This window comes from Aspergillus oryzae, chromosome 6, assembly GCF_000184455.2.
Source record: "Aspergillus oryzae RIB40 DNA, chromosome 6".
NCBI lineage: Eukaryota > Fungi > Ascomycota > Eurotiomycetes > Eurotiales > Aspergillaceae > Aspergillus > Aspergillus oryzae.
Genome location: NC_036440.1, coordinates 646,700 through 674,667, shown reverse-complemented (window position 1 = coordinate 674,667; position 27,968 = coordinate 646,700). Strand labels below are relative to the sequence as shown.

At 48.9% G+C, this 27,968-nt stretch overlaps 10 protein-coding genes across 10 annotated transcripts; 5 read left to right on the top strand and 5 right to left on the bottom strand.

Annotated features, from left to right (window-relative positions):
- Positions 1 to 3,192: 3,192 nt before the first annotated feature.
- Positions 3,193 to 3,873, top strand: hexA (putative Woronin body protein HexA; the record flags this gene model as incomplete). Its single annotated transcript, XM_023237993.1, has 2 exons — positions 3,193 to 3,214; positions 3,365 to 3,873. The coding sequence occupies 2 exons, from the start codon at positions 3,193 to 3,195 to the stop codon at positions 3,871 to 3,873; spliced, it is 531 nt and encodes a 176-aa protein (XP_023092847.1).
- An 814-nt stretch (positions 3,874 to 4,687) lies between these two features.
- Positions 4,688 to 6,119, bottom strand: AO090020000451 (transposase; the record flags this gene model as incomplete). The annotated part of the gene is given in 7 exon segments (XM_023237992.1): positions 4,688 to 4,700; positions 4,706 to 4,985; positions 5,052 to 5,376; positions 5,422 to 5,517; positions 5,557 to 5,876; positions 5,935 to 5,952; positions 6,074 to 6,119. Coding segments are annotated over 7 exon segments (1,098 nt in total).
- A 1,310-nt stretch (positions 6,120 to 7,429) lies between these two features.
- AO090020000452 (putative transcriptional regulator (Cti6)) lies at positions 7,430 to 9,644 on the bottom strand (the record flags this gene model as incomplete). Its single annotated transcript, XM_023237991.1, has 4 exons — positions 7,430 to 8,130; positions 8,188 to 8,444; positions 8,529 to 8,807; positions 9,046 to 9,644. 4 exons carry the CDS (start codon positions 9,642 to 9,644, stop codon positions 7,430 to 7,432), a joined length of 1,836 nt encoding a protein of 611 aa, XP_023092849.1.
- A 97-nt stretch (positions 9,645 to 9,741) lies between these two features.
- On the bottom strand, positions 9,742 to 10,206 carry AO090020000453 (uncharacterized protein; the record flags this gene model as incomplete). The annotated part of the gene is made up of 1 exon (XM_023237990.1): positions 9,742 to 10,206. One exon carries the CDS (start codon positions 10,204 to 10,206, stop codon positions 9,742 to 9,744), a length of 465 nt encoding a protein of 154 aa, XP_023092850.1.
- An 844-nt stretch (positions 10,207 to 11,050) lies between these two features.
- On the top strand, positions 11,051 to 13,054 carry AO090020000455 (uncharacterized protein; the record flags this gene model as incomplete). The annotated part of the gene is made up of 4 exons (XM_023237989.1): positions 11,051 to 11,065; positions 11,161 to 11,240; positions 11,600 to 11,685; positions 12,282 to 13,054. 4 exons carry the CDS (start codon positions 11,051 to 11,053, stop codon positions 13,052 to 13,054), a joined length of 954 nt encoding a protein of 317 aa, XP_023092851.1.
- Positions 13,055 to 13,420: 366 nt separating this feature from the next.
- AO090020000456 (uncharacterized protein) lies at positions 13,421 to 14,143 on the top strand (the record flags this gene model as incomplete). Its single annotated transcript, XM_023237988.1, has 2 exons — positions 13,421 to 13,929; positions 14,116 to 14,143. The coding sequence occupies 2 exons, from the start codon at positions 13,421 to 13,423 to the stop codon at positions 14,141 to 14,143; spliced, it is 537 nt and encodes a 178-aa protein (XP_023092852.1).
- A 1,260-nt stretch (positions 14,144 to 15,403) lies between these two features.
- AO090020000457 (uncharacterized protein) lies at positions 15,404 to 16,084 on the top strand (the record flags this gene model as incomplete). Its single annotated transcript, XM_001824722.1, has 1 exon — positions 15,404 to 16,084. The coding sequence occupies one exon, from the start codon at positions 15,404 to 15,406 to the stop codon at positions 16,082 to 16,084; it is 681 nt and encodes a 226-aa protein (XP_001824774.1).
- Positions 16,085 to 16,358: 274 nt separating this feature from the next.
- Positions 16,359 to 17,293, bottom strand: AO090020000458 (uncharacterized protein; the record flags this gene model as incomplete). The annotated part of the gene is made up of 2 exons (XM_023237986.1): positions 16,359 to 16,984; positions 17,059 to 17,293. The coding sequence occupies 2 exons, from the start codon at positions 17,291 to 17,293 to the stop codon at positions 16,359 to 16,361; spliced, it is 861 nt and encodes a 286-aa protein (XP_023092853.1).
- A 5,607-nt stretch (positions 17,294 to 22,900) lies between these two features.
- On the top strand, positions 22,901 to 25,632 carry AO090020000459 (SDR family NAD(P)-dependent oxidoreductase; the record flags this gene model as incomplete). Its single annotated transcript, XM_023237985.1, has 3 exons — positions 22,901 to 22,948; positions 24,774 to 25,263; positions 25,337 to 25,632. 3 exons carry the CDS (start codon positions 22,901 to 22,903, stop codon positions 25,630 to 25,632), a joined length of 834 nt encoding a protein of 277 aa, XP_023092854.1.
- Positions 25,633 to 26,553: 921 nt separating this feature from the next.
- On the bottom strand, positions 26,554 to 27,747 carry AO090020000460 (uncharacterized protein; the record flags this gene model as incomplete). Its single annotated transcript, XM_001824725.1, has 1 exon — positions 26,554 to 27,747. One exon carries the CDS (start codon positions 27,745 to 27,747, stop codon positions 26,554 to 26,556), a length of 1,194 nt encoding a protein of 397 aa, XP_001824777.1.
- Positions 27,748 to 27,968: the final 221 nt, after the last annotated feature.

Here is a 27,968-nt window from a genome sequence, read left to right as displayed (position 1 = left end):
TCTAGAACCGTGCAATGATCGTCGCGGGGCTAGAACCTAGTCGGCAAAGGTAATTGTCAAAGATGTCGCTAGCTTGGGGGCAGTAGGTATTGTAGGTACGACGCAGCTGGTGGATCGCCCTTTGAGGAAAGCTGAGTCTTCTATATTTCTCTCTTCCTTGGGAAATAGCAGATCATCTACCATGGTTCGCTTCGGTTAATAGCGTGTGGGGAACTGCGGTAATTGAGAGACTTAGCATTTTTGGAACTGATACAGCGGACTGTACGGAGTACTGTTCATACTGTACACCATATTATCATCATCTGGTATTTAGGGCTTCAGCTGAGAATCAATAGCACCGAATATCAAAGTTTACTCGGGAGTACATCGCTTGTAGACGAAGGATCAATTATGACCATGGGGAACTTGATCAATTACGGCAAGATTTTCGGGTGTTTCTCCACTCTGATCGATGGGACGATGGACTTTCCCCACATGCACAGCCAGAGGTACAGCCAGCCACCTTAAATTGGTGTCGATGCGGACAAGGCTAGACCTGTGGCTGGCGATTCATGATTCATCGACAGTTGTGGCAAAATATTCCCAGAGAGAAAAGCCAATACACGGGGCCCGTTGGAAAGACAAGGTTCAAGGAAATAGCGAGGCAGGCGTGCGGACCAGCAGCCGTAAATTCAGAGCAATCACGATCGATCTCGGACGCACACTAAGTGGAGCTCAAAGCCGAGGGTAACACGGGCGGCGGAGCAGTACGACTCCAATGGTGAAGTTCCACGAGGAGCTGCACAAGCCGACGGTGGAGTTGGTCTAGATAGATTCGAGCCCAATTGCAAGAATTGACCTTTCGGACTCTCATAGCTGAACGAGAAGTCGATCACATCTCAACCCGTGAAGAACGAAAGATGATGAGTTTGTGCCGATACCCGCAGGCTTTCAGCGTCGATCACCTGGAGCTCAGTGCCAAGGGATCCAGATGCCCGATTCGCCCCGGAAGAAGTGAAGGTTGCCATGGAGATTAAAAAGTGGGTGCTGGTCAAGGTAATTCGGGTAAGCCTCCATTCAGCCAGCAACAAATTAAATGATGCGCACTAAACCACGTAGAATCCCAGGATTTGGAAGGCTCCCGAACTATAATTGGCGAAGTGCATGTGAAGAGTCTTAGCTGTCCTTTACAAGGAAACAAAAACAGCGGACCAATGCGACCATGAAGCTCGTAGATAGATAGCGGTGAACTCCGATTGGACTAACTGGAGTAGGAAAAGAGGAAAGTGGATGAGGTTGGATATATATAGTAGGAACTTTACTGCTTCTTTAGTTCCTCTGCAGTTAGAGGGGTGTGCTTGATACGAAACATTTCATTAGACAATGTATGTATGTATGGGATGTATTCGCTTCCCAAACGGTAAGATGGAAATGGACCTCGGGAGAAAGGGAGGATGAGCCAATTTTTTCCAGAGATAGAGAGGAAGAGAAAGAACAATTGAATTGATAAGATTGTGAGAGCGGAAGAGGAAGAGGGGAGGTTGGTCCCTCCCCAACCCTAATCAGGGAAAGCGCCGTAAACAAACGCGTGTTGTCAACAACAACCAAAACCGATGGTAATGAGAATACTTAGGAAATGCTGTTATTATTTCTAGCTGAACGATTTCCCTGCTCCTCCTCTTCTTTTCTATCCATACTTATCCTCTCAACTTCTCTTTCCCCTCCTCATCATTCCTCAAAACCCCCCTTAAGCTTATCACGCATTCCTCTCATCAGGAATTCGTCTCCGCTTTTATAGATCTATCCATCGGATCTATAATCGCCTCCTTCACCTCCACTTCCCTTTCCCCACGAGAAAGACTACCCCTTAAAAAGTCTTTTCTTGTCTAGCCTTTCGTTCGTATCTGTTCGAAAGGCATTCGAGAAAAGACGCCAAAGGACAGCCAATCTGGACTTTGACGCCCGTGTCCCCATCCCCTTCAGTGTCTTCCCGTCGTCGTACCGGAGTGACGCTGTTCCTGAGCCTACTCTTGCACCTGAAAGAGTAGAGGAAGAAGTCAATCTCGATCGTCCTTCGCACGTCGAACGGGAAGACACTCGACCCTCTGCTCCTCTCCCAGATCCCCGTATCTACGGAAAGGAAGAGATCGATCTACGCGCCCAGCGCGACTCTCGTCCTGTTCCGCCCCCTGCCCCCCAGCCTGACCAATACTCGGTTTACACCGAAGACCGGTACCAGCAGCAAGACCGCTTCCAGCAGGAAAAGCCCTATCCCGAGGTCCATCTCGCGCGTGAACGGTATGTTTATTGATTATTGTGCATCTGATCTCAATTTTGGAGCTCGGATCTCCGTGGACTATTGATTTTGTGATAGCGAGCTGCAATTAGCCCCGGTTTTCTCTGATATCAAATGGGAGAACCGGGTCAATTCGCTTGCAATCAGCTCGCTTGTATTTTTGTTTTGGTCTCTCTTTCCCCGATTACCCTCGGCTCTAGTGTATTTTTCCTCTCGTCTTGCTTTTGTTTTGTTTTGTTTTTTTGGTACCCTTACAGGTGGGGACCGGGGATTATCCACACCAAGTGGGGAGAGTCAACAAGCGGTGTCACGACATCAAATGGTGGCTTCAGCTGGTCGGGGGCTAAGGCCATTAGTCCCCAAAACTAATTACGTGGCACCAAAACAAAACAAACCAAATCATGGCACAGATCATATTCTTTTTTCAAAACACTTTGCCCTCCCCCAGCCTCTCGTCCACAATATAATCACCCAATCACCTCGTCCCCCAACCTCATTCTTTATATCTTGGTCTAACTTCCCTTGCCTTTAGCTATCAAGAGCCTACCTCATACCCTCGCTTCCAAGAGACTCCCAAGGTCTACGATCAGGAGCTTTCCAACCAGCTAGACATCACTGAGCGTGATTATCGTCGTCGTGTCAACCAACAGACCTACGACGTCTATAACACCAACGCTAGCTATCAGCAGTCTAGTGTAGAGTCCTACGAGAACCGTCAACCCGTCTCGTACGACCGTACTCCTGCCCACCCCCAGCTCGACGTCTCGTACGACAAGGCTTATCAAGCTCCCACCCTCGAGACCTACCCCGGCTCTTCTCGCAGCCAACGTCAGGTCTCTGTCGAGCCAGTCAACCCACCTTCTCAAGTCAAGGTTCTTAGCACTACTACTGTAGTTGATTATCCCCCTGCTCGCAAGATGGGATACTACGACGACGACGGTAACTACCACTCCTTCCGTCGTGGTGTGGAACGCGCTGCCGACCGCATCATGCACCCTTTCCATCACCATGACCACCATGGTGAACATCATCATCATCATCATGATCATGGCCGTCAGGATGTCGCCGTTGCTGACGATCGCGGTCCAGTTTCCCGTGACGGTGCCCACCACGCCGTCCGCGTCGTTGAGCCCCGCAGCAGCGGTCGCAGAAGCGCCGACACCGTGCCCATTCCCTGCAACTTCATTCGCATCGGCGACATCTTGATCCTCCAGGGCCGTCCCTGCCAGGTCATCCGTATCTCCGTGTCGCCCCAGACCGGCCAGCACCGCTACCTCGGTGTCGATCTCTTCACCCGCCAACTGCAGGAGGAGTCCAGCTTCGTCTCCAACCCCTCTCCCTCCGTTGTTGTCCAGACCATGATTGGCCCTGTCTACAAGACCTACCGCATCCTCGACATCCGTGATAACCAGATCGTCGCCATGACCGAGACCGGTGATGTCAAGCAGGGCATCCCAGTTGTTCCTCAGGGCGAACTCTTCAGCAAGATCAAGGCAGCCTTCGAGGACGGACACGGCAGCGTCCGTGCTCTGGTCATCAACGATGGTGGTCGTGAGCTCGTTGTGGACTACAAGGTTATCCAGTCTTCCCGTCTGTAGATCATTTTCCCGCTTTGATCTGGTCGGTTCCCAGTTAAGGTTAGTCTATCCGCAAATCCTTTGGTTTTGTCAGGGGTATTGACGTCACAGTCATCTATCCGAACGATCAATCACGACTGAATGTTCTATGTCTCATGGACGCGGTGGGTGGAAGTGGCTTGTTTTTTTTGCAACGTTTTCAATTTGTATGATGGATGGCCTTTGTACCTAGCAACGTAATTTACCGGAATTGGTTGATGTAAATTTTACCTTCTCCATGCGTGTCTTCCGTATTCCTTGCCCTGTTGTAGTTATGCTTGATACATAAGTCATATTACGTAAATACAGCGCTCATTAACGTAATCGGTAAGCGAGCGGGCCATGCAAGCGAGCGGGCCACGCGCCGCCATATTGAAAATTAAAATAGTCCAAACACCATGAATTTGGACTCCTATATAAAAATAAGTGATTCTATCGATTCGGGCAGTGCGTAATTTTATGACCCTATACACCACAGCCAGAACATTTAGATGGAGCGCGTCTAGAAGCCAATTCAGTAGACAGAGGTCTATCTGCCTGTACGGCTTCATCTACCTGATTTCGGCGCTCTATAAGGATTCGGGCTTCAGATACTGATATACCTTCTTCAAAAGTAATCTATTTAATAGAGCGCTTTCGCTTTTTAAGCTGCCTTTCGTGCGCGGCCTGATATTGCTCTAATTGATGCTTTAATATCGTCACATCATTTATAGCTCGTTCGGCACCTTTAATCAGTTGATTTAAACTGGTTTTGATAGGCGAATCGGGACTGCGAGATCGATTTTTAAGCAGCTTTTTAAGCGTAGATTCTGACTTTTTTAACTGCTTAACTGTATAAGGCGTTTTAGGCGCTGAGCTGCCTCGGCTGCTAGGTCTACTACCCGGAGGCGTAGGGGTCTTAAGCTGAACTGTCAGCTGAGAAAAAACGCGCTCAGGGCTTAAAGGAACTAGGCCAGTAGCTCTAAAAGCACTATAGATATTGCTATCGGTAAAGGTCGCTGCGTGGGCCTGAGAATATACCTCTAAAAAATCAAGTTTATCAATATGATTAAACCCGCAGCGCATCTTAGATTCAATCAGGCCTCCGTACGAGCCTTTTAATGGCGAGAAAATGGCAACATCAAGCGGTTAAAGCTTATGAGAAGCGTGCGCAGGTATACAGATCGGTATAATATCATTCTCTACACAGATCTGATCAAATTGAGGCGTTAGATAACTATCGTGGCCATCTAGAACAAGTAAACGATATTTTCCCACAGATCGGCCGGTAATATAAGGTATAAAATGATTCTGTAGCCAACGTAGGCCAATCTCATTACTTGTCCAGCCATTAGGACTGATCTCAATCCTCCAATCAGAAGGAATCTTATCATTCTCGTACCAGGCCTCCATATGCACCTTGCCTTTGAAAATGATACAGGAAGGTAGAGCCCATCCATTAGAACTAATACATTCTATGGCAGTGACCCATTCCCGGTTCCCTGGCTACAATAAAAACGGTTTCCCTGGCACATCAGACCTAGTAATAACTTTGGCTGCAGCTATCAGGCCCATTGCAAACCCCGTCTCATCAAAATTATATATATCGCTTGAAGCTATGCCGTACTTCTGAATAGCCTCATTTACCTACTCAAACCAAGCACCTAGAATCTTGGGATCCTCTACTTTAGCACGCTGATAGTTGTAGCGACGTGCAAAGCAGGCTTTGAGCTCAGGTGTACGCTTGGTAAAGTTGTATACCCATTTCTCCCCTACAGTAGTAGAGGGGGAGGTAGTATCACGCTTTGAAAGCAGGATATTGGCCATTTCTCGTACGTGTGCAGGCCGAGGAGGTGCTCCACGTTTATCTAGTGATAGGATCCATTCTTTAAGTGATTCCTCTTCACTAGAAGTCATTTTATGGCTATTTGCGCGTGTATCTGTTCGAAATGTATATCCCGATAGGCGTCTTTGAAGTGTTGTACGGGGTATATTAAAAACACGAGCTGCCGCACGAATATTGGTAATTTAATTTTTTTTAATAGCTGATATAGCTAATAAGACCCTGCCTTCCTGCTCCACCTGATATTTTGATGATTTAGGCATTTTTGGTGGTATGGCTGGTGGTTGAATAGCCTCAAAAGAACAGACGCGTAGAAAACGCGTACGTTGGCCCGCTCGCTTGCATGGCCCGCTCGCTTACCGATTACGTTAATCAATCTTCTCAACGCCTCGTAAACAGTCTTCATGCCTTCGTTGGTCGGCGATCACCGCGACCTGTAGGTATAGATGCACAACAGCAACACTTAATTGAGCAAACAGTCTAACTCTAGACATTATAGACTTTCATTGCAATCTTACAATTTTATTTTATATTTGCCCCTCCCCTTCTCCATCTTTCTAGTGTTATACATACTTCCAAGTGAATGTATCACCATAAATGCTATTGTCACTACCCTTCTCTAGATCACTGGACTACAGCCCCCCTGCGTATTCTCTCCTTAACAACCCAACAAAATATACTTAGAAGATGTCAACATATCCATGCGGGCCAACTAGAGATACCAATTGACAATGCCATATAGACCGTTCAAGGAAAGTCACAAGAGCTAGATCTATTTAAACGGTAATAAATCTATCTGACAAGACCATCTGATGGCTTTATTCTTATGAGGTCAGATATAGTGACGATCTCTCTGATCAAATGCCCTGCATGGTTTAGATCTATATGAACGGTTGATACCTTTATATGCAAACAATTGTTCATGGAGAGGCTTTGTAGGGGAGTCTTGACACTGCTGGAGGGTCACTGGGTCTAGCTATAGATGCAGCTAGTGATACCAGTATATATATGTAGATTAGATTCTGTGTGAACAGCTATGATCAATGTCGTCTCCTGGATGATGTGGATGGAAAGAATCTTAGAATTTATATTTCACATAGAAAAAAGTTACAAATATCTCAGTTTCAACACGTCAACGCGTCCATAGAGACATAAAAAGAAAGAAGGAAAGAGCAATGTCCGGTAAAGACCGCAAGCTAGCCAAGCGATGAATGCAACCGACCAACACCAAGAACACCCGTGCTGTAGTGAACCGAGGAATGACTCCGATCAAAATATGAATCCAAGAGAAAAACACCTCACAAAGCTATCTCTCAAGATGAAATGAAAGGAAACGAAACGACTAGACCGTGTAGTAAATGTAAACGTCCTAGAAGCAAGGCGCCGCCGCACCCGAGAAAGAAACCAAATCGATAATCAGTATGAAGTATATCCAAAGTCACTGTGACTGTAACGCCGTTTCCCGTCAAGAGGATCAAAGCAATAATCATATTAAGCAGAGAAATGTACTAATGCCGTAAGTTCCACGTAACGCCGCGACCGGTCCAAGTTTAAAGTGTTGCTCCAGTAGCCGTAATATACATATCCACATGTTGAGAAGAGACGAACAGGGTATCGTACGCATCAAAAAGCATCCCTGGTGGAAATATTTGCCCAAGAAAAAATTGGATCACATGAGAAAGGACGAGAGAGGAACCCAAAGCAAGAATGATGCTGTCACCTCTCGCCGAATTTCCCATACTCTTGCTGCCACTTGAGGAGGTGCCGTGTGAGCACATCCATCATCTCAACACTGCTTAAGTCCTTGAATTCCTTTTCTGTCGATACGGCTCCATTTTCACCATCGGTCGTAGCTGTACCTGAGTCTGCTTCGCTGACCGTCGACGCCATGGCATTCTCCAGCTGCTCACTCACAGCCTTCATGAGGATGCCGTTAAGCCGGTCACTATTAACCCCCGGAGGAGTAGTACTCTCACCGGCGGAGGCCATTTCCACTTGCATCCTGGAGATGAATTCCAAAATGGCGGCAACGCGTCTCTTCATTTCATTCATAGTAGTTCGTTGGTTCACATATCGGGGTCGGCTAGGTTTCCCTGACTCACTGCCGTTCAGATATGTCCCATTGGCTCCACCCACTCTAGGTGAATCTCCGTTAGTGTCATGGGACTGTCCGCGCCGCGGGGAATTCATCATGAAGCTTGAGTCTCCATTGCCATTGACATCACGGTCTCTAGTATATTGATTGCGGCCCACTCGCCCACCACGGCGTGCGGGCGGCCGGCCGGATTTTCGTGTAGATGGACGGGAAGGTGCAGGTTCGGGGGCAGGCGCTGTTGTGTCTGGACTTGGTTGTGGTGGTTCTAGATTAGTCGCAACTGTTTTGGTTGGCGAAACCGCTTCGTGGTCAGAGTCCGTTCCTTTACAAACATTAGCTTCACAGACACGACAAACCACAGAGTTGTAGCGCTACTGACCGTCACCTTTCCGTCGATCTGACCTTCCCTTTCTACGGTTTGTCGCATCAGGCTGTTCGGCCTCAGGCTCCTCGACATCTTTGGTTTCCTTGTTATGCTGGCTCCGGGATGCAGCTCGCTGTCTTCGAGTCCCGTTTGTGGCAGCCTTGGCCTTTTCGTCTTCTGATGCGGGCTGGGATACCGGATTACTTTGTTTATTCGAAGTAGCACCGGGCGAAGGTGAGCTTGTGCGCTGTCGCTTCGCCGCCTGTTTGTGACTAGAGTGCGTCTCCGTTAGCAATTCATTCTCAACCGCCATTGATCCAGGCGGAGCTACCCCACTCCGTACCAAATTTACTTACGCTTCACTATCACTTCGGCTTCTTTTCCCTCTCCGGGCTGCAATCTCTTCTGAAGCTGGCTTGGTTTCTTCCTTGCTTTCCTCGATTGCACGACGAATCTGCTCTTCTTCATCATAAGCAGCGTCACGGCTGTTCATCGTCGACCGACGCTTAGGATTGGATGGATCATTTTGTCGTGATTTAGAATCTTTCGTCCGCTTAGAATTATCGCGGGACGAGTCTCGAGAGGAAGAAGCAGGGGATGGCGGGGCAACCGGAAGATACTGAGACGAGTATTGCCTAACAGATGGTAAGTGATTGCCATAATCGTAACGTTGGGATGCTCAATGGCGTCTCCAAGGAACGAGACGTTGGGTACATCGAATGAACGAGGGAAATTTTGATGTTCCAGCGGACCATCCAACAGGAAAATGTTCCAGTGGTACCTCTCCACAGGAGAAGAACTGGCTTCAAGGATGAGGAAAAAATATTGTGCAAGTGATAAAAGTAAAGGTTTCGGGAATTGTGGTGGACATACCCATTTGACTCGTTCTTAATTCTGTGAAGATCTTTGCGGCATTCTTCACAGAAATATTCATCGGGGCTCATGGCCTCGTCCATGATTCCGACACAGCCACCATGCTGCCAAACCTTACATTGATCACACTGAATGAACATACTTCCGATCTCATCGGACATTAAGTCCGACGAGTCTGCAGAGAAGTTCAGGATGGGGTCATCTTTAACTCTCCCATGCATACCATTACGACCGAGGAGGTCCCGACGAGAAGGGGGCAGGCCTGGGTATTCCTGTTGGCCACAGAGGCACCTGGTAATTTCTTCCTCCTCATCTTCTTCGCCCTCCTCTTCCTCCACCTCAGCAATCTTATCTATTTCTTCGTCTCCCCGGGCGCGCTGGCGCTGCCTTGTTTGTGGGAAGTCAAGTTTGGCGGCGTCGGCATCGTCGATGGATTGGGAGCGGTGGCCGGACGACCCCTGAGGGGATGGATTCTTAGCGTTGGAACGAGTACTTCTCTCACGAGTCAATGAGGCGGAAGAACTCGAGGAATTCGTGTGTTGAAGAATTGCGGGTGAGGGTTGGGAGGTACGGGCACGAGAGGAGCGACGAGGAGTCATGGTGGAGGGCGGCGTGTATATAAGGTGGGATAAGGATAAGGAATTCTAGCCTGACAGTATAATATCCGTGAGAATGCAAAGATGCACGATAGTATAGCTATAGTGAGTCGGCAAAGGGCGATGTCGAGCAGACGCTGCCCGTGGGCAAGCTGTCGCACGCGAGTAGATAGCTGGGAGTTGAAAGCGACTCGTACAAGAATGAAAAAATGATGCAGAGGAAAAGCAAAAGTGCGTTAGAGAAAGGAAGAGGAGCTGGCAATTGAGACAAAAGGATGAGAAGATCCAAAAGCAGCGACAGCGAGCTCGCACCAAAGCCGAGGACTACATAGTCTGAAGGGTGGGGGGAAGCTTTTTGTGAGAAAAGCGAGCGAGCGAGAGAGAAATCGAGTGAGGAGAGCGAGAAGCGGAAAGCGAGCAAGACTGAGTGAGTGACGGGAACGGTTACGGGCGACGGATTGCTTGCCATGCCTGAGTCTTCATTGGCTGCCGGCCGGTCCGCCTTTTTCCCCGCTTTCGCTCTTCCTCGCGATGCGAACTTTCGACGCGACACCCATGAGCCCATTCCACCAAAATTTCCCCTCTAACCCAGGACCCCCGTTTTTCCTTTTTCTTTCTGATCACTAATATGGAGGCTTGCATATTCTACAGATTTTATCTTCGTCGATGTTTATCCTTCTACATCTACTGCAGTGGGTGGTATGAGTGGTGAATGCGTTCCCGCGCTGATGATGGAATTATCTCCGTCCAATTCCAAAACCCCGCGCTGATAACATCGTCATCCTGTGATCGACTTTACATTCCTTCCCTCCCGTTTCTTCCTATTATTATACCACGGAATGAGTTTTTTGTCGCATCCGGCTACAACTAACAAATGTTTGAAAAGCACCCTACATCAAAGCCTTACCCCGCGAAAATCTCCGGTACCTTCGAAGAAAGACAAAGAGTGGGCAGAACCAGACGGAACCTGATGCACCAAGGGGACGCAATAGCCCCCGGTTGCCATCAAGTTACAAAATGGAAACACCAATGAATTGCCTTTCTAGCTCAGATCCGAATTTAGTACGAACCGGTGTTGTTGGGCTTTCCTGGTTTGCGCTTGGGTTGGAGACATCAAAAGAAAGCGATCGCATTGCGGATGAGTACAGTTGGCTAATGCTGGCTTGGACCGATAGGACGCCCATCAACTCACCATGACCAACGATAGACTCTCTCAGTAAATTGGGCTTATACTAATTTCGCATCACCTCCTCAAAGATAATCGTTTCAGGATAAGCTCGGTGAACCGTGTGCCCTTCTCAAATTCTGTACAAGGAATTTAGGGTGACACGTGTGTACCTCGCAATAAGTCAATCTTCGTGGGAGTCTTAAATTGGACCACGCAAAAAACCTCGAAACTTGCTGAGGCTATGGTATATACTTGTGTAAGACTATGTGTGGATGAGACGGGAGGAGCGGGCCAGTGCCTTGCAGCGATGCGAGAGTTGAGATAACAAGGAGTGATAATTGAATAGAATAGAATAGACTTTGGGAGTGTCAGCCGGGGGATCGGCGAATGACAGACCAGCGTCAAAGTACCCCTAGTTATGGGGCTAGATTGTATGATCTACTATGGCTCAATCCCATTGTAACTGGGAGTAGGGCAGAGGAAAGGGAAAAAAGGGATGTACGGAGTACTCACCAATGCCCCCCAGTGCCGGATGATATCCACCCAAATGGGATTAGCGGCCATGCTGGCCTGAGGCACAGGCCCTAACTAGTCCGCAGCTCCAGATGAACATTAGTTATTATTATTAACGACGACGAGACGATTCCACACCCCTCCGCCTTCTTCCTCCCCTATACTTCCCCCTCGTTTCCCGTTTCCATTCCCCCCTTCTCCGATTGTTTGGATTGGTCCGTCATTTCTTCTTTACCTTTTTTTGTCGTTCCATTTCCTTTCTATTCTGTGGTGACAGTCGGGGTTTGTGCCGGGGTCCTTCCTTACCGACAACTTGGGCTACCAAAAAGTCTGCTTCGGCGGTGTCGGTAAATAGTTCCCTTGGTGAGTTTCTTCTGCTTTTCTAGATGGTCCTTTGGACTGTCCTTGGCGTTTGAGACCGGTGGGAACCTGGAAGGAATTAGGCACCGTGTCTCCGAACTTAGTTGTGGTTCGGTTGGCAACATTTTAGAACATGACAACTGACAGTGGGTATTGGGGTTTAGGATCATCTCCGTATTCATCCTTTCTTTCCACCCTCGCCATATCAGGTCGGGCCACGAACAATTATCACTCTAGTTAATTACAAAAAAAGGATCCTAGCATTCGCTACATACAAAAAAAGAGAGAGAAAAAGGGAAAGAAGAAAAAAAAAGAGCCTAAAGTGAGGAAGCGGGGGGAAACTTAGTCGTATCTATCATCAGCAAACTGGAGTGTCAGGAGACAAAAGCCCGTGTGGCTGTGGTTTTGGAGGTTCAAAGAGACGAAGACACTGGCATAATGACTGCTACGCTGAGTATGTCCTTTCACCAAGGATGCCTACTCCTCGGACATCATCTGGTCTGGAAATGTGTCATTCCAGGAGATTGTCCCAGGGCTGGATGACAAGTTCCCGAGAGAGGATCTGCTGGTTGCTCAGTTGCTGATACTGTCGCCCGCAGATGGGATGTATAACACAGCCCCAGATACTCCGTCGCCTGTCTATCCGGATAGGCTGATCCGTCCCCTTCCCAAGCGTACTCTTCGCTCTCGGCTGTCTTCCGAGGCGGCCGAGTCCATCTTCTACCCCCCGGCTCCCCCAGCGACCCACCTGTTCTACGGAACGTGTACGGATAATGGAGATGCTGTGAATGAATCTAAAGTGTATGTACAGCAGTGTGACGGCCCTGAACAGACCCCTGAGCGCGACCACCACCACCCTTATGAGAACGGTTTTGATGCGGAGAGCGGCGACGAAGATGGCCCGGTGGTTGTGCGCCGCAGTGCCGGCTTTCGTGAATCGTCCTCGTCCCCAACGATGCCACCAGGGCACCCGGGTAACGGACCACGGACTCAAATCAAGTCATCCTCGGCAGGTCCCGACGGTTATGATGCCTTTGAGAACACTAACAATAAGAAGAAACGCAAGATCCCCACGCCGGGAACTCTAGCGGGTCATCACTCCACACTCTCGCCTGAATTCTCCAGCATGGGTCTTGCGAGCTCCGCACCTACATCAGGGGAAGGAAGTCATGTGAGTACTTTCTACGGCACTGGAAGCCCTGCATCCCCTGTGTCCAACGGTCTTTCCGGTGCGGGGAGAGGGCGTCTCGGGCGTCATGGCGCTCGTAGTAGCACAGGCAGGGCTTCGTTGTCTCTCCATACTCAGGTCAGTTGGCCACAAGCTCGGACGTCAGGTCGCCGCGACGGGGTTCTGTCTTCACCAGGTATGTAGACTCGCGAATCCACACATCCTTCCCTCCTCAGTAGGGGATTTTTCTCACATCCTAATATAGTTGAGATCAATGCCAAATCTGATCAAGGAATCATTTCTGCTGCTATAGCCAATGCTGCAGCCTCGGCATTCTCCTCGCCTCCTCGAGGATCAGGAAATGTTAGCATGTTGGAGCAGCAGACTACCACTCCAACAAAAACCCAGTTTACCTTCACGTGTGAATCCGACTCGTCGAAGGGTATGGCACTGCAATCGCAGAGTCCATACCCCGCATATCGTTCACCCAACTCTCTACCCCCAGCTGCACAGAACCAGAGAGGGTTTTCTACACAAGGGACGCAGACCAGCCCCAACGCCACTTCTCAGATGGATCAGCAAGGACAATCATCACACCGAGCTCCAGGGGCAGAGCCGACAACCGTGGGTAAAAAGAAGAAGCGGTCACCTGGGAGTATATACGCCCTGGCTGCACGCCAGCGAAAGATCCAGCAGCAGTACGCTAACCTTCATCACCCACCGAGCATGGAAGATATCTGGATTTGTGAGTTCTGCGAATATGAGAGTATCTTTGGCCGTCCCCCGGAGGCTCTTATTCGGCAGTACGAGATCAAGGATCGCAAGGAGCGGAAGCGATTGGCAGAGAAGAAGAGACTACTAGAGAAAGCGAAGATGAAAGGTCGGAAGAACAAGAAGGCGACGAAGAACGTGACGAAGAATGCGGCGGCTCAACCAGCGGCATATGATCAGGGATACGACCGGGCGTCTGTCGATCATTCCTCCATGGGTGGGACAGGACTACATGACGATGATTATATAGCAAATGAAGACGACGAGGAATCAGTTTCTGCGCCCCCGGCGCCACCTGCAACCCCGACGTGCGTCAAGACTCCGCTACCGCCGGGCAATCAGGCCACGGCCACAGCCGGCGCTAAGACTGCGACAGACGGCGGAACGACTCGACCACCCTGACAAATAAATGCGCGGCCCACTCGTGTGGAGTGATGTTTCACCCTTGAGGCCGTGCTTCTTCGTTTCCTTTGTCGTCTTTGCGTTATTGTTAGTCTTGGTTTTTGCATGATCGCATTTTAGCCTTTCAGTTTCTTTTTCTTTTTCAGCAAATGGTTGCATAATGAATCCCCACTCTGAGATATTGATGAGCATGACGTCGGCAGTATAATGCATGAATTCCCTGGCTACTGGCTGTAGACCAGGCTGGTATTCGGTATCGAATTATTTTTGTTATGTATGACGGGCATAGGGAAGAACAATGGATTGTTAGGATGTGTCCTTCGTCTTGGCAGGAGCACGGGTAATCATGGAGGATTGACATTGATCAGCGATTGAGAAACGGACGCATGTATGTATGTATGGTTAATCATGACAGGCACTGTCCTCCAATCAATTCTGTCCTGTTTGGCAAGCATCTTCTGCAAATCCAAATTTAGACCATGGATGACGATCCACCCCAGCGCTTCCCCGATCACCACCCAATCCCAACAATCATCCATTCTTCAGCGCCTACCGAGTACAACCCTAATCGCCCTAAAGCTAACCAACACATCTTCAAAACCAAAGCAACATCACTAAGCGCGCGCAACCTCTCCCACGACCCCATAACAAGAAACCCCCATGTTTCAACTGGAGATACAAACCTCCAAACGAATGGACAGGGACTCCGCTAACCACTCCAAGAATAGAATAAAAATAAAAAAAGAGAGCAGAAGATACTTAATATAGTAACGCTCAAACGACAGGCCAGTCAGTACCCAGACAAAGCAAACGTCTTAGACAAAACAACCGAAACCCATATACCTATTCATCCATTGACAACAAACGACAGACATATATAAGGGCGTAAGTCGACTCCCATTCCATCTAGAGAAATAGAACAATCACACACAACACCTCCATCCTCCACTCCCTCATTCAATCAATCAGTTTTATCTTTCCTTTGTCCGGGTCTTCTCCATTGAGAAGAAGAGAAAAAAAAGTTCTTTTATCCTCTCGTTCGGCATACGCCTTTATTTCTCTTATATAATCACCAAATAGATACCCATTGTTGGGTCTTAATTCATATTTCTGCGCTGGATCGCTGTCTTCGAGACCTTGGGAACTGGGGTCTGCCTGGTCTTTTCTTAATTCTTCTGTTTTAGTCTGGACTTGTCCTTTTACTTGACTATCTACCTGCCTGTCTACCTACCTATCTATCTATCGTCTATTCATCTCTGAGTCCTCTACAATCTCCTACCGGTTAGGTCCACGGTCCACCACTCACCTACCAATACAGCACACACACCATCACTCACTACCACCACCACCACCAAAAGAAACCCCCAAGACCCAAAAAAGATGTGGTGGATGCTCCTCTTCAAAGCCTTCAAAATCGGCAACAAAGCCTACAAAACCCACAAAAACAAAAACGGCAATGACGACACCCTCAACCCCAACTCCATCAACCTCAGCAGCACAATCACCACCCCACCCCCACCTCCCCCACCCCTCAAGACCCGCCTAAAAGCCCACATCCAGCTCCTGCTGCACTTCCTGCAGCTGGTCTTCGGGCTTACTGTCGTGGGGCTGTATGGGCGGGACGTGCGCGCGGCGCATAAGAATGGGGATGCGCAGAATGCGAAGTGGGTGTATGCGCTTGTTACTGGGGTTCTTGGGGCCGGGACGGGGCTGGTGTATCTTGGGTATGGGGTTGTTATGATGAAGATGGGGAAGTTGGGGAGGGAGAGGATGGTGGTGGGTTCTTTGGGGAGGTTGGGGTGGGGTTTTGTGTTGGTTGTTTTGTGGTTGGTTGTTTTTGGGGTGTTTGGGGGGTTGTATATTGGGGTTTATGGGGAAGGGTCGGAGGAGGAGGTGGAGAAGACGAAGAGGATGAGGCATGCTGTTTGGGTGGATTTGGTCAATTTGGTGTTTTGGGTTGCGGGGATGGTTATTGAGGGATTGAGATGGTGGAAGTTACGGGGGGGACCGGGGGCTGGTGGTGATCTGGAGAAGGGGGAGAAGGAGGTTGCTCCTGCTTAATGATGAGGTTTATTTGCTTCTTATGTTCTATGTGCGGTGGGAGGAGTTGGGGTGAGCTGGTCTCATGAGAGTGTTGTTTGTATAGATGAGGTTGCTGGTGCGAAAGTGATCATTGCCGTGTATTCTACTTGATCTTGGTCTTCGTTAATACATATCATAAGTAGACCCTGAATCTCTTATTAGCCCCAAGCTACGTCTTGGTCCTCAAAATGAATCTCTGCTACCCAGTGTCCTCGTCCAAGGTGACAGCTGCTATCCAGGTGTCCGCATCATGTCACTCCTGTTCGTCACTGCCCACTGGGTTACTTTCTGCAGGTTGGCTTTTTCGATGCTCTTCAATGAGCAGACTAAGCTGACTGCGTCCGCGCGTCAATGAGAAGGGTGTTAATAGAGTTGGGAAGCCTCCAAAAGTCGCCCGACTAGGGCTGTTAGTAGACAAGGTTGTAGAGCTATCAGTGTTTGGTGTCGGGATGGGGATGCCGGTGCTCGTGGCGGATGTATCTACAGTCGAGTCCGGCGGGGCATGAGATGCATCACTGGCCTTGATTTCGAAAGATCTAGATTGAAGAAACTGCAGTAGTCCGTCTCTCGAGCTCGCTCCCACGGACTTGGCCAGGTACTCTTTCTCCAAGCCAACTTGCTCCGTGAAGCGGGAACGAAAGCCCTTATCAACCAGCGACTCTGATGACGGCTGTTCATAGTTCTCCGCCGATAGATATCTTACATCGTAGTGGGTCCAATCGTCCGTGGTAACAAAGCCCCATTTTGGAGGAGTCGATTTGCTATTCTGCGGGACTGGTTCTTCATTGGTGAGGATTTCTTTCAGGCTGCGTAGAAACTCTGGTGGCAGCTCGGGTGGCTTGTCGGTCGTATCACTACTTTTCTCACGAGGTACGACATCTATGGAGATGTTAGAGGTTGGAGGGGAGCTTCCCAAGAGGATAATTTCCTAGCTCGCTGGAACGGTGACTTACGCTCTATGTGCACTGCCTCAGCTTCAGAATCACTGGAATCTTCCTGCTTGGATGGTTTTGTCCGAGCTCCCAGGGTTAGTAGTTTCGAAGTCCGTTGTGGGCTTTGGGTACGGGTACTTGTACTGGAAGATGTTTGCGATGATTTGCGTCGCATGATCACCGGCCGACGCTTGGTGTTCTTCCCTTTTACAAACACGGTCTTGGGCTTTGGTATCGATTGGTTGATATCTTCCATCATAGGTTGAGATTGTGGAACGGGAGTTGGGGGGTTGGATGGTTTGCGCGTGATGCTCTGGCCTTCCAGACCGGTAAGGAGCAACCGAGTCGTTTTGTGTGTCTCCCCTGAGGACGCACTTGATTTTTTCAAGATGGGCTGTAGAGGCGCTCTCCTGGCTCTATTACCCGGCGTCTCTTGCGGTTTATCGTCGCTTCCTTTTTCACCACAAGACGATCTTTCCTGGAGGAGGGGATTAGCCTCTTGTCTATGTCATAGGCATGTTGATTTCATGTCGTAGGCCTATGCCTTCTCACCTTTTTCAACTGCTGGAGTGCAAGGATCGACATAGGATTAGACTCGGATATTTGTTGAAACAGTTTGGCCAGCGTGGATCCGTCCAACGAACCGCGAAGCCGGTCGCTACTCCAAATCCTCCAGAAGAAGTTCTCCAGTCTGTATCCAATGTCGCCTTCATGGACTGAAGGGCGAGTGTTGTATACTGAAACATCTGAGTCAGCTTATCGCTACATCGGAGGAAATGTCCTACCTTTCCACAGTCGCCTGACATCGCTTGTATCCACGATATTCCTATCGTCCAGCTCCGCCGGTACTTTCCTCGTTGTCGACACCAAGCCTTTCGGGAGAGACTCCATCTTGGGCGCAGAGTGATGGTAAACTTGGCGAGAGGGAAGTATGGAGCAGGTGAGGTCTATCGCAGAAACTACATGGTCAGGGGGGAATGTTGTGACTGCATTTTGGGGAGAATGTTGTCCAAGGTGAGATGGCGGTAACAGAAGTGCATTCACAGATAGAGGCCTGGCGGTGAATTGAGGGGTGTGGGAAAAGAGCACAACCAACGCAGGGGGAGGCGAGCAATACAACCAATGGTAAACTTGATCAATAACTACTAAAGAGGAGAGTAAGAATGAGAGGTAGAATACCCTCTCGTATTGGGAAAAAAAAAAACAGCTGGGCAGTCCGGGGAAGCCACTGCAAGGGCACGTTGTCAAAGGCCGAGTAAAACCCAGAAGATCCTCGCAGCGTAATTGAAGCAATCAAGCCTCCCTTGCCAAGCTATCCACTCGACGGGCAGGATATTCACACCGTTCTTCAGCCGCAGTTGAAGTCTGCAGATGTAGCAGCTTCGGGGAAGACGAGACGTAGACTAAAGCAGGCAGAACAAGCGACGATCTCGCTCTTTGTTGCCTTACCCGTTGTTGGGCCTTACCGTTTGCTGTATTTAGAGTGGGAGGATGGCCAGGGTGGATAATGAGTAAGATTAAAAGGAGTTGAATAAAAGGAGGGAAAGGAAAGAAAGAAAGAGGGAGAAAGTTGTTGCCCTATAATCGGGGCCACCGTTGGATAGCTACGGTTCCCACGAGCTCCTACTGGTCCGAGAAGAGATTAAAGAGCAAACGATGAACAAAGGGTGGCCCACATAGAAAGAGAGAATTTTAGACGAGTATTTACTCTTCAAATTCAATGACCGATAGTCAGAGCGAGGTATGTACAGTACATAGAGAAAAAGTAGTGGTTAGTCGTAGACTAAACACTTCTGGACCGCAGTTCTAGTAGTCTTTTGTCCATATCGGGTAAGGCCCTGGGGACTATTAGGTCATGATTGTGAGTTGTAATGAATTGGTTTATTCTTTGCCACCGCACTACTACTAGTAGTATTAAGTTGACACTTCCGTTACTCTTCATTGGATCCCTCGAATTCTAGACATAACAGTTCAGGCCCCCTTCCACGAGATGGGGCCAGACTAAGCAGCAAAAGACAGCGGATATCCATCAAAGGCTGGGGGTGTAGGATGGACTTCCCGTCAAATGACCGGCTCGCCGTTCGGTTCCTGGGTGTCATTGGTGATCCACGTCCTCTTGAAGGATCATGAAAGACCTCAAGCCACATCGGTCCGAGGGTTTGTCAGACCTAAATTGGAACGAGTTACATGGACGCCCGTGTATGACTCCTCCGCCGAGTGATTGGTTAACTATTGGGTACAAACGAAAATCAGCACCGTGTCCTCTCTCGGGGAATATCGTTTGGCCTTGCATTGTCCCATCTCCACCCTGGTCTCAACCAAAACATATCGGGAAAATAAAAACCTTCCTCTGCAATATGGGATGCACTAACACTCTGGCGATGCTGGACAAACCGAAAGGGATAGGTCATATTCAGTCACGGGGCCCTTATCACCTGATGCTGCGGCCTGGTCACTGGGCCTGCCGCATTCCATGTTTCGCCTTACTCCAGATCCATATGGATGTACATACGAATTACCGAGACTATGGTCCTTTTCACTCCTTGCTGGGCAACGGAAATCAGACGGCCGCGGTTGTCGCTCTGATAGGCCAACATCAATCCCAGAGTCCAGACCTCGGAATACCAGAGTCATGGTTCCATGGGTATGGTGCAGCTATAATAAGCACCTATCCTACGTCACTATCTTAAGATCAGGAGCTACAAAATTCTAGCATGTCCTACTAGCTTAGCTACCAGGAAGCATATTTCTCGTGCGCAGAGCTAATCTGACCCTTTGGTCCCGCGGATGTCGTCCTACGCATCGCCCTCGGTTGGGAGGGAGGGAATCGACAGGCATGCCCTTGTTTTTGGAATCCGACGATGACCGTAACGTCTAAGTTTTGGGTGATAACCGCGATATTAGGCTATTCTATTACCCGACATCCAGCCTTACATATTACAGATTGCTATGCACTTCCGCTAGTTAATGCTATATTTTATCACCCCACCTCCCATCCTGCTCTCCTTGCCTTTGAAGCTCTATCCAAAACCCGAATCAAATAAATTCCTAGAAGATAAAACAAGATAATATGATATAAGACAAAAGAAAGACAAGCACCAATTAGTATTCGGGAGTAAAAGTAACAAAATTTATTTAATTTTCTCTGCCTTGCAAGGCCATAGCATAATATACGTATACAGTTTTATGTTTAGGATACCATAAACATTTTAAATTGACAACCAATAGGCGAGATGGCCGAGCGGTCTAAGGCGGTTAGTACCACTATCAACCTCGTACATCAATGAATGTTCACTGATAATCTCTCAGCTGGAGTAAGGTTCCAGTCTCGAAAGGGGCGTGGGTTCAAATCCCACTCTCGTCAACATCTTTTTTCCCCCTCCCTTAGCCGGGTTAACCACTCGGGGCCATCTTGATGTCCAGGAAAGGGCGCTTTTTTTTTTTTTTTTATTCTTCTCGTCGATTTTTTATTCCCTTCTCTTTCTCTCCTCAGCTACCTCTCCCTGTATCCCTTAAAATACTTCTGATTTACTAAGATTATGCATTGAAACATCCAATAACACAATGGCAAGACCAAATCCATCGGTTGTATATCTAATCACCTAACTTGCCTCTACCCCACGCGCACATACGCCATGAAATCGGGCGAACCCATTCGTCATTGCTCTGAAGGGCAGCCATGACTGCAGGGAAGCCTGTACATGGCTCAAGAACCTATAACTATTTGTCGATATGGGCCAGCTGATTTGTACAATGATGGATCTAAATTTCTTATAATTTGGACGTTTTTCTAACTATGGCCGGGTACGTATGGGTGCATCAATGTAAATGTACCGGTAGAATCACCTCCATGGTAGTTATGAGTATAGCCGATGACTTGCAAAGCCACATGCTGGTATCTACATGGCTATATACATGATTTGCTGGTATAACCCAAACCTTTGCCTGCACTCCGTGAGAAGTTCGTATAGAGAGGAGTATCCCAAATGGGGAGCCATTGGGCCTTTGCGGTAGCTTCCACCCACAGGTAATACATCCTCCGCCAATCTGGGTTGGGTCCAAAACAATATGTGCTTTGAAGGTGTTATATACAATACCTATACCAATGTCCTCAGGCGCACCTTCTACTCGTGATGCGTCAAAATTACCGAATTTATGGGACTGAGATGGTGCTAAAAGCCGGGCTCTTGCCAGGATCGAGCTCTCAATTATCAAATGTATGTGCGACGTCGCACTCGTACTTGGCTTGACCACAGCATCATCGATTTGAACGGGGAGGCATGTGCTCAGTCGGCAAGTTGATCCACAAGGGGCCCTAGCATGAGCTGAGGGGCATGTGGTAGAAACAAAGTTACCGATGTCGCTTTGTTTTTATGTTGTCGACCCGCCTGCCATTGTACCCTGGGATAAATAGCATTCCATATACCGGATATCAAGATATATACTGAGCTTTCAGCCCGGCCGGACCAATGTCAGGTACTTTTCAAGACTTTCTCCAAGAACATTGATAAACGGCCACTGCGTGTTCTTTCGGAACAGGCGGGACCAGAGTCTGATGACTGCAAGTCCAAGGCCGACAGGGTCCAAGCTAGGGACGGTTTCCCAGTCTTCTAAGTCCATCGAGGAATATGCTTCTTCGACAATACAACGTGTCCAGTTCAATATCCGACTCTCATTATCTAGGCGATTTGAAATTAGCTAACCTGTACTGTTTATCTTGATGATCAATCCATGTGCACATACCACTTAAATTCTGATCAACCCCTGTCTCCGCTAAAGAGAGAAGCCACTTGCTGAGGAGGACAGCACATTCTAGACTGGCAATTGAGTGGCGGACGCTCCAAAAGAACGCTTGACTGCGCGCAACATGATCGATCCCTAGCCGCACAGGGATACTTAAAGCATGCGCCGAATATATAAGCGCAGGAGTCAGTCGATAGCTTCTGCCAGGCCTAGGTGATCTGTGCAACGCAGAGGCTATACGGTATGGATCCCTTGTCTCGAGTTGACGGTATGGCCCTAAATTTAGGGAAAGGCGAACATAGGCCAAGCCCAATAGTGAACTCGAAGTAAAGGGGATGGGACCATTATCATTGTGAGGATCAAGGCTCGATTCCGGGGCTTGTTGCCAAACTGAAGTCCAGGACCGGAGAGCTCTCCTAGTGAGGAACGTCAATGACTTACTAAGAGACATAAGATAGAAGTAACTCACTCCAGTTTATTCAGCTCTTCTGTCGGTAGCGCAAGGGCTTGGTCTCCCGTCGGTAAAGAGAGCTCACTCACAAGATGGATGCGCTGAAGAAGACCGTGAAGAAGAATGTAGTTCCCCAGTGGCGCAGGGATCGGATCCAGCAAGACCGTCGTCCGCGATGGTTGTAGTAAGAGAGCTAGAGCGTCTTGAAAGAACAGTTGTTGAGCGCCAACCTCTTTCTGAGCTAGTTCCCATTCCTGGGCGGTGGTTGCTTTCCACTCCTTCGTGGAACAGGGCAGTCGCAGATGGACCTCACTGCTGCGAAGTACCGGGTAGATGTTGTACGCTATACTATGGACATGGACAAAGCAGAAGGAGATGAACCTGGTACGTCGAATCGATTCTTCCTCCGCCCATTCATGCCACTGCATGGGTGAGTGTCTTGGGACAACCGTAATGTTCTCAGTCAAACCGAATTCGCGCAAGCACCGCACCAGCAGGCCTTGTAAGCTAAAGGCTTCTTGAACCAGCTCAGACTTCTCCCATGTGGCGTACCCCATTAACGTAAGCAGGGTGCGAATGGTTTCGATTTGTCTCCACGCACTCATGCCGAGATCATTTTCCGAAGGAGATAGTGCTGTAGCTTGCCCTGTCCTTTGGGATAGTTCACGAATGCTATCTAACGGTATTTGGATGATCCCATTGTATGCTGCCAGTGGTGTATGTGTTTCTTTCGACAGTTTATGCAACACAATTGCCTTGGAAGCATAGAAAAGCCGTTCTGCATTACGGTGCTCGAACCGATACTGGGCACCTATTGTCATCAAGGCTAAAACAAGCTCAGGGGCGCGCTCGTTGATTCGCAGTGTTGGAAGGTGTAGGTATGGCAGATGAGGGTGGAATCCATCAAAAAAAGATGTCAGATACCTTGTTAGCGTGTGCCGCGACGGGAGGACGAAGTCGGGAATAAGGTGGCGATGCTCTTCTAAGGAAGCCACAAGACGTAGCCGCTGTTCTTCGCTAACCTTCGGCGGAATGACCTTCATGGAATGTTGAGGAGGCTCTGGAGAAGGTTAGCAACCCTGATCTCAATTAAAGTCGGCGGTCACTTAGGGGATCTACTGCTCACCATAGTCGGAAACCGTCCCTAAGCTTTGATCCCCAGAAGGTACCGAGGGCAACCAGGATCGAAAGGGCGAATCAGCGCGCGAGCGCTCCGCCTGGCTCCGACGAGAGGCACCCTGTTGCGGCTCTCTAGGGTCCCTGACCGGGTCAGGCACGTCCGCAGGAACTGTACCCTGAACCTGAGGCACTTCCCTTAGGGCGGGAACCCATTCCGAAGGCAGTCCAATTGAGTCCAAGAAATGGGTGAATTCTTGGAAATGATTAAGTTCTTCCGGAAAATACGGCAATGGTTGGGCTAGAGAAGGGGTTAACCATCTGGATATCTGAGTACCATGGTAGATAAAGCTTACGAGGGGGCTGTGTGTCTCGAAAACTACCGGGAAGCAATAGTTGAGCAGCCTGTAAGATGTCCGCGTCATGAGTTACTGCAGGATGTGGGCCTAAGCCTGTACTCTGACCACCTGCATTAAGCATGCTCTGGTTTTGTTCCAGGTACGGTCCGTGCTGCGGCCCGGACCACTGCTCCATGGGAGGTGGTACGAGAGGGATATCCGAGCGTGGTGCGGGTTGTACATTGTATGGTTGAGTCACCGGAGGATCTGGAGTACGCCGCGCAAGCGACTGCCCTGCAGCTTCTTGCTGGGGCTGTGAGGTCGGCGATATCAAGCCATTATTCTCATGGGTGATGCGCGTGTGGCGCTTTAGCAGATCCCGTCGGGTAAATGCAGCCCCGCAGAAACAGACATACGGCTTTTCCTTTGTATCTGCGCAGAAATGCTCAATAATGGACCACTTATTGCGGACAATGCGATATCCGGCGTAATTTATTACTTGATTTTTTCGCGAGGACTGGATGCAACTTACGAGTGCGTACGTGCCGTTCCAGATGTTCCGTTCTCCTGAACGTCCGTCCGCAATGGTCGCAGACGCGAGCTTTTGCTCCAACGCTCGAGCGACGATTGCCCCGAGGTTGAGGTGAGGACGATTGTGACAGCATCAAGACATTTGGGGGAGTAACACACAGACGATTCGGATAGGTATAGCTCCCCACTTGGAGACAATTGCATGCAAGGGGAGTTCGGGGGTGGGTTGGCGGACTTTTGACTTGGAGGAGGTGGAATGGAGTTTGAGGGAAAGAAACGAGAGAGAAGGAGTGACTCCAACACTAGCGCCACTTCGGGAACCCCACCGCGACTTTTGACTCCAACATAACACAAACCCGGTCGGCTTGTTGGAACTCATCATATATTTTGATAATAATGTGTGTTAGGAGTACTGGTACTTCATTTTTGTTCATAGAAGATCGCACAGCTGAGCCCGAGACAACCACCAAACGGATTCATGGCTCGAACTTATACGTTTCCTGGTGTGGCCGTCATCACCGGAGCGGGTGGGACCGGTGCGATAAGATATCACGAAGCTCTTATGGTTTGTATTGCTAATATGCCACCCAGGTATCGGAGCAGCAATTGCAAGAGGTTTTGCCTCAGCAGGCTGTGACAGAATCGCAATCACAGACCTTAACCCAACCTCGTTAGATGAAACCAAACAAGCCATCCTTAGCTCCCACCCTCAAGCCCACCTCGTCGTCCGAGCGGGGAATATTGCAGATGAACAATTCGTCGACTCGTTTATTGCCGAGGTCGCCCATACCTTTGGACGGTTGGACTACGCAGTGAACTGCGCTGGAATCTTCGGAGATGCTCTGCGATCGACAGAGATGTCGACGGAGACCTTTGACCAAATCAATAATGTCAACTATCGAGGATGCTGGCTATCTTCAAGGGCAGAACTAAGACAGATGATCAAGCAGGAGCCGCTACCGAGCCATGATCCTAGTCGCTCACCTCAGAGGGGGGCTGTGGTCAATATTGCAAGCCAGCTAGGAATGGTTGGCCGCCCTAAGGCTCGTGAGTCAATGCCTTCTTTTCTCTCTCTGTCGCGTTCTCGATGCGTAACCGTTGTATGACCTGACGTATACAGCTGCCTACTGTAGCTCCAAAGCCGCCATAATCGCCATGACCCGGTCTGACGCTATAGACTATTCGAAGGATGACATCAGAGTGAATTGTGTCTGTCCAGGTATCATCGAGACACCGATGACAACACACAGCGAAGAAATCCTTGGAAGACTGAGGCCCGCCGTGGATATTGCCCCAATGAGAAGGATGGGGCAACCAGATGAAGTTGCGGATACCGTATTGTTCCTATGTTCTAGCTTCGCATCTTTTGTTCAGGGCCATGCCTTAGTTGTGGACGGGGGGTATGTACTCAATTAATGCAAGACTGATGAAGTAAAATTGATATGTACGAAAAAAGTTTATGCAATGCGCTGCAATGCGCAACAACATCAAATCAACCAAATTGGTTATCGTTTTATTATTAATGACAGGTGAATAAGGTTCCGAAATGCGTAACTGTGCACCCCACCAGCCATTGATCCCAGAGCAAATATTAGTATTATCGTGACCAGCGCGATCTGTATAAGTATTGAAAAGAAACTAATCCAGATAATAGATATTATTATGTTGTATCGTGATGTGAGCTCATCGAGTGTCTCCAACTGCCAAGGCCCATACTTATTGTATGTGTTGGGGTAAACATGCATCGACTCCAACATAACAATGACTCTACCATAGGTACAGGCTTGACGCGGAGCTTTTCTTTTTTTCCTTTTCCATTTCTTTTTTTATACTCAGCTTAGCTTAGCGCCAGTTTTCTTTTTCTCGGCGAATAATTTAAAAGCATAGAGCGAGAGTCGAAGTATACATGTAGAGTAACCCTGATAAGGCTTAGAGTATGTATACCAAGCTATCCACTGTTTTGCTGTTGTTAGTCCACGTTTAGCGACAACTACAGATAGTTCCTTGGGGAACGAGATAGTTATTAGATACTGAGTCTAAGTACCCTCTAGACCTTTGTGTCAGAAACGGTGGTCGCCGCGTTTACGGGGATTTTACGTGACTAATCCCGAATGGATCAGGGAACGTCCTTCGACGCTCCGGGACACGCACCTCGGAGTCCAAGGTCACATCTATACAGCACTATAGTGCTAAACTACTTCCAGCACATCCCAGATTTGCGGAAGGAACAAAGCCTGTTATAGATACTGTAAGCCGTACACGTATATTGCAGTGGACTCCTCCGAACTTTGATTGGGATTGTGACCTGACAGCTCAAAGTGACAAGTACTGAATCTATCATTCAACATATTCCAACAGATCACCCAAAAATCGAGCCACATCATACCAAGTCATCCACCATTTGCCATTGAGGTGATTCGCAAGCTCAGACTCCCATCCTCGAGCTCTGTCCAGAAGTGGAGCCGATTTATCTTCCCAAGCCGCTCGGCCCTCCGCCTGCGACAAACCAGTGATATACCTGCTATCGTGACCCCAAAGCTTGAAGTCCAGTTCATACCGAGAAGTGAATTTTCTCACCTCTTCCTTACTTTTTTCCAGGTCATAGTCATCAAGGACAAAAACAGTCAACGCTTTCAAATCGGAGATAAAAGCCTCCCTCTTTGGGGAGGACAAAATTCGATCAACAGTAGACGCTGTCGTATGCCCAACCTGGCACTTTCCTGTGCATTTCTGAGTCTTGATGCGCTCCTCTAGGGCTCCTTTTTCTTCCGTGCATTTATCCTCCGCTTCCCGTCGATCCTTTTCGCACTGGTGGGCAGCGAATGCCTTCTCGGCTTCGCACTGTTGAAATTTCTCCTTGCACTTGGTGGTCTCTGCGGCCTGGTCCTTCTGACACTGGTCCAACTGGCTCTCTAATACTGTCTTTTTGGACTCACACTGCATGGTCTTCTCAAGGGAGTTCCTGTTTTCTTGCAACAGGGCATCCTTGCTAGACTGGCACTCGTCCAGGTTCTTCTCGCTTCGCAATTTCTCCGTCTCGTACCTGGCGATCTTCTCACCACAGGCACCATTCTCCTTCTGGCACTTCGCTTCTTTCTCCTTGTATCCTTTGATGGCAGAATCGATTTTCCCTTGGCAATCGTCCGACAGCTTATCGGATTTCTCACTCTTCTCGACAAGGAGCCATCCATCACCGCTAACGGCCTCATAGGATGTCGCAGTAACTTTCGCACACAGCTTACTCGAAGCTCTCCATACACTGGCCTTGCATTGGGGATCTGTAGCACAATACTCGGCACACGCCTGTGCTGTTTTAAACCCTCTTTGGCCTGGTTCATAAGCGCTGGGGTACTTGTTGCACATGTAGTCAAAGTCATATCCAGCAACAACTCCCTTGCCGCCGGACGTGACGGAGCAGCATTTCAGGAAATTCTCCTTTGGGGCGTCGCTGTTCGCGGAGAAACATTGATTGGCCAGCACGTTGCTGCTGGCCAGGAGTGTCAGGAATATAAGATTTGGTTTGGAAGGCATGATAAATGAAACTGTGAGAGGGGAATTGATGCTGGGTGGGCTCTGCCCTGGAGCACTTTAGGGTATACTTATATGCCCTATGGACTGAATCATTTCGGAAGCGAGATATCTATTGTGGGCCAGCTGAAGTGCCTTTTACAGCCAAGTCCATGGGATCATCCGCACGGCAGGACGAGAGTTTGGTAAGAACGGTGATTGCACAGCCGGGCCTTCCCATCTGT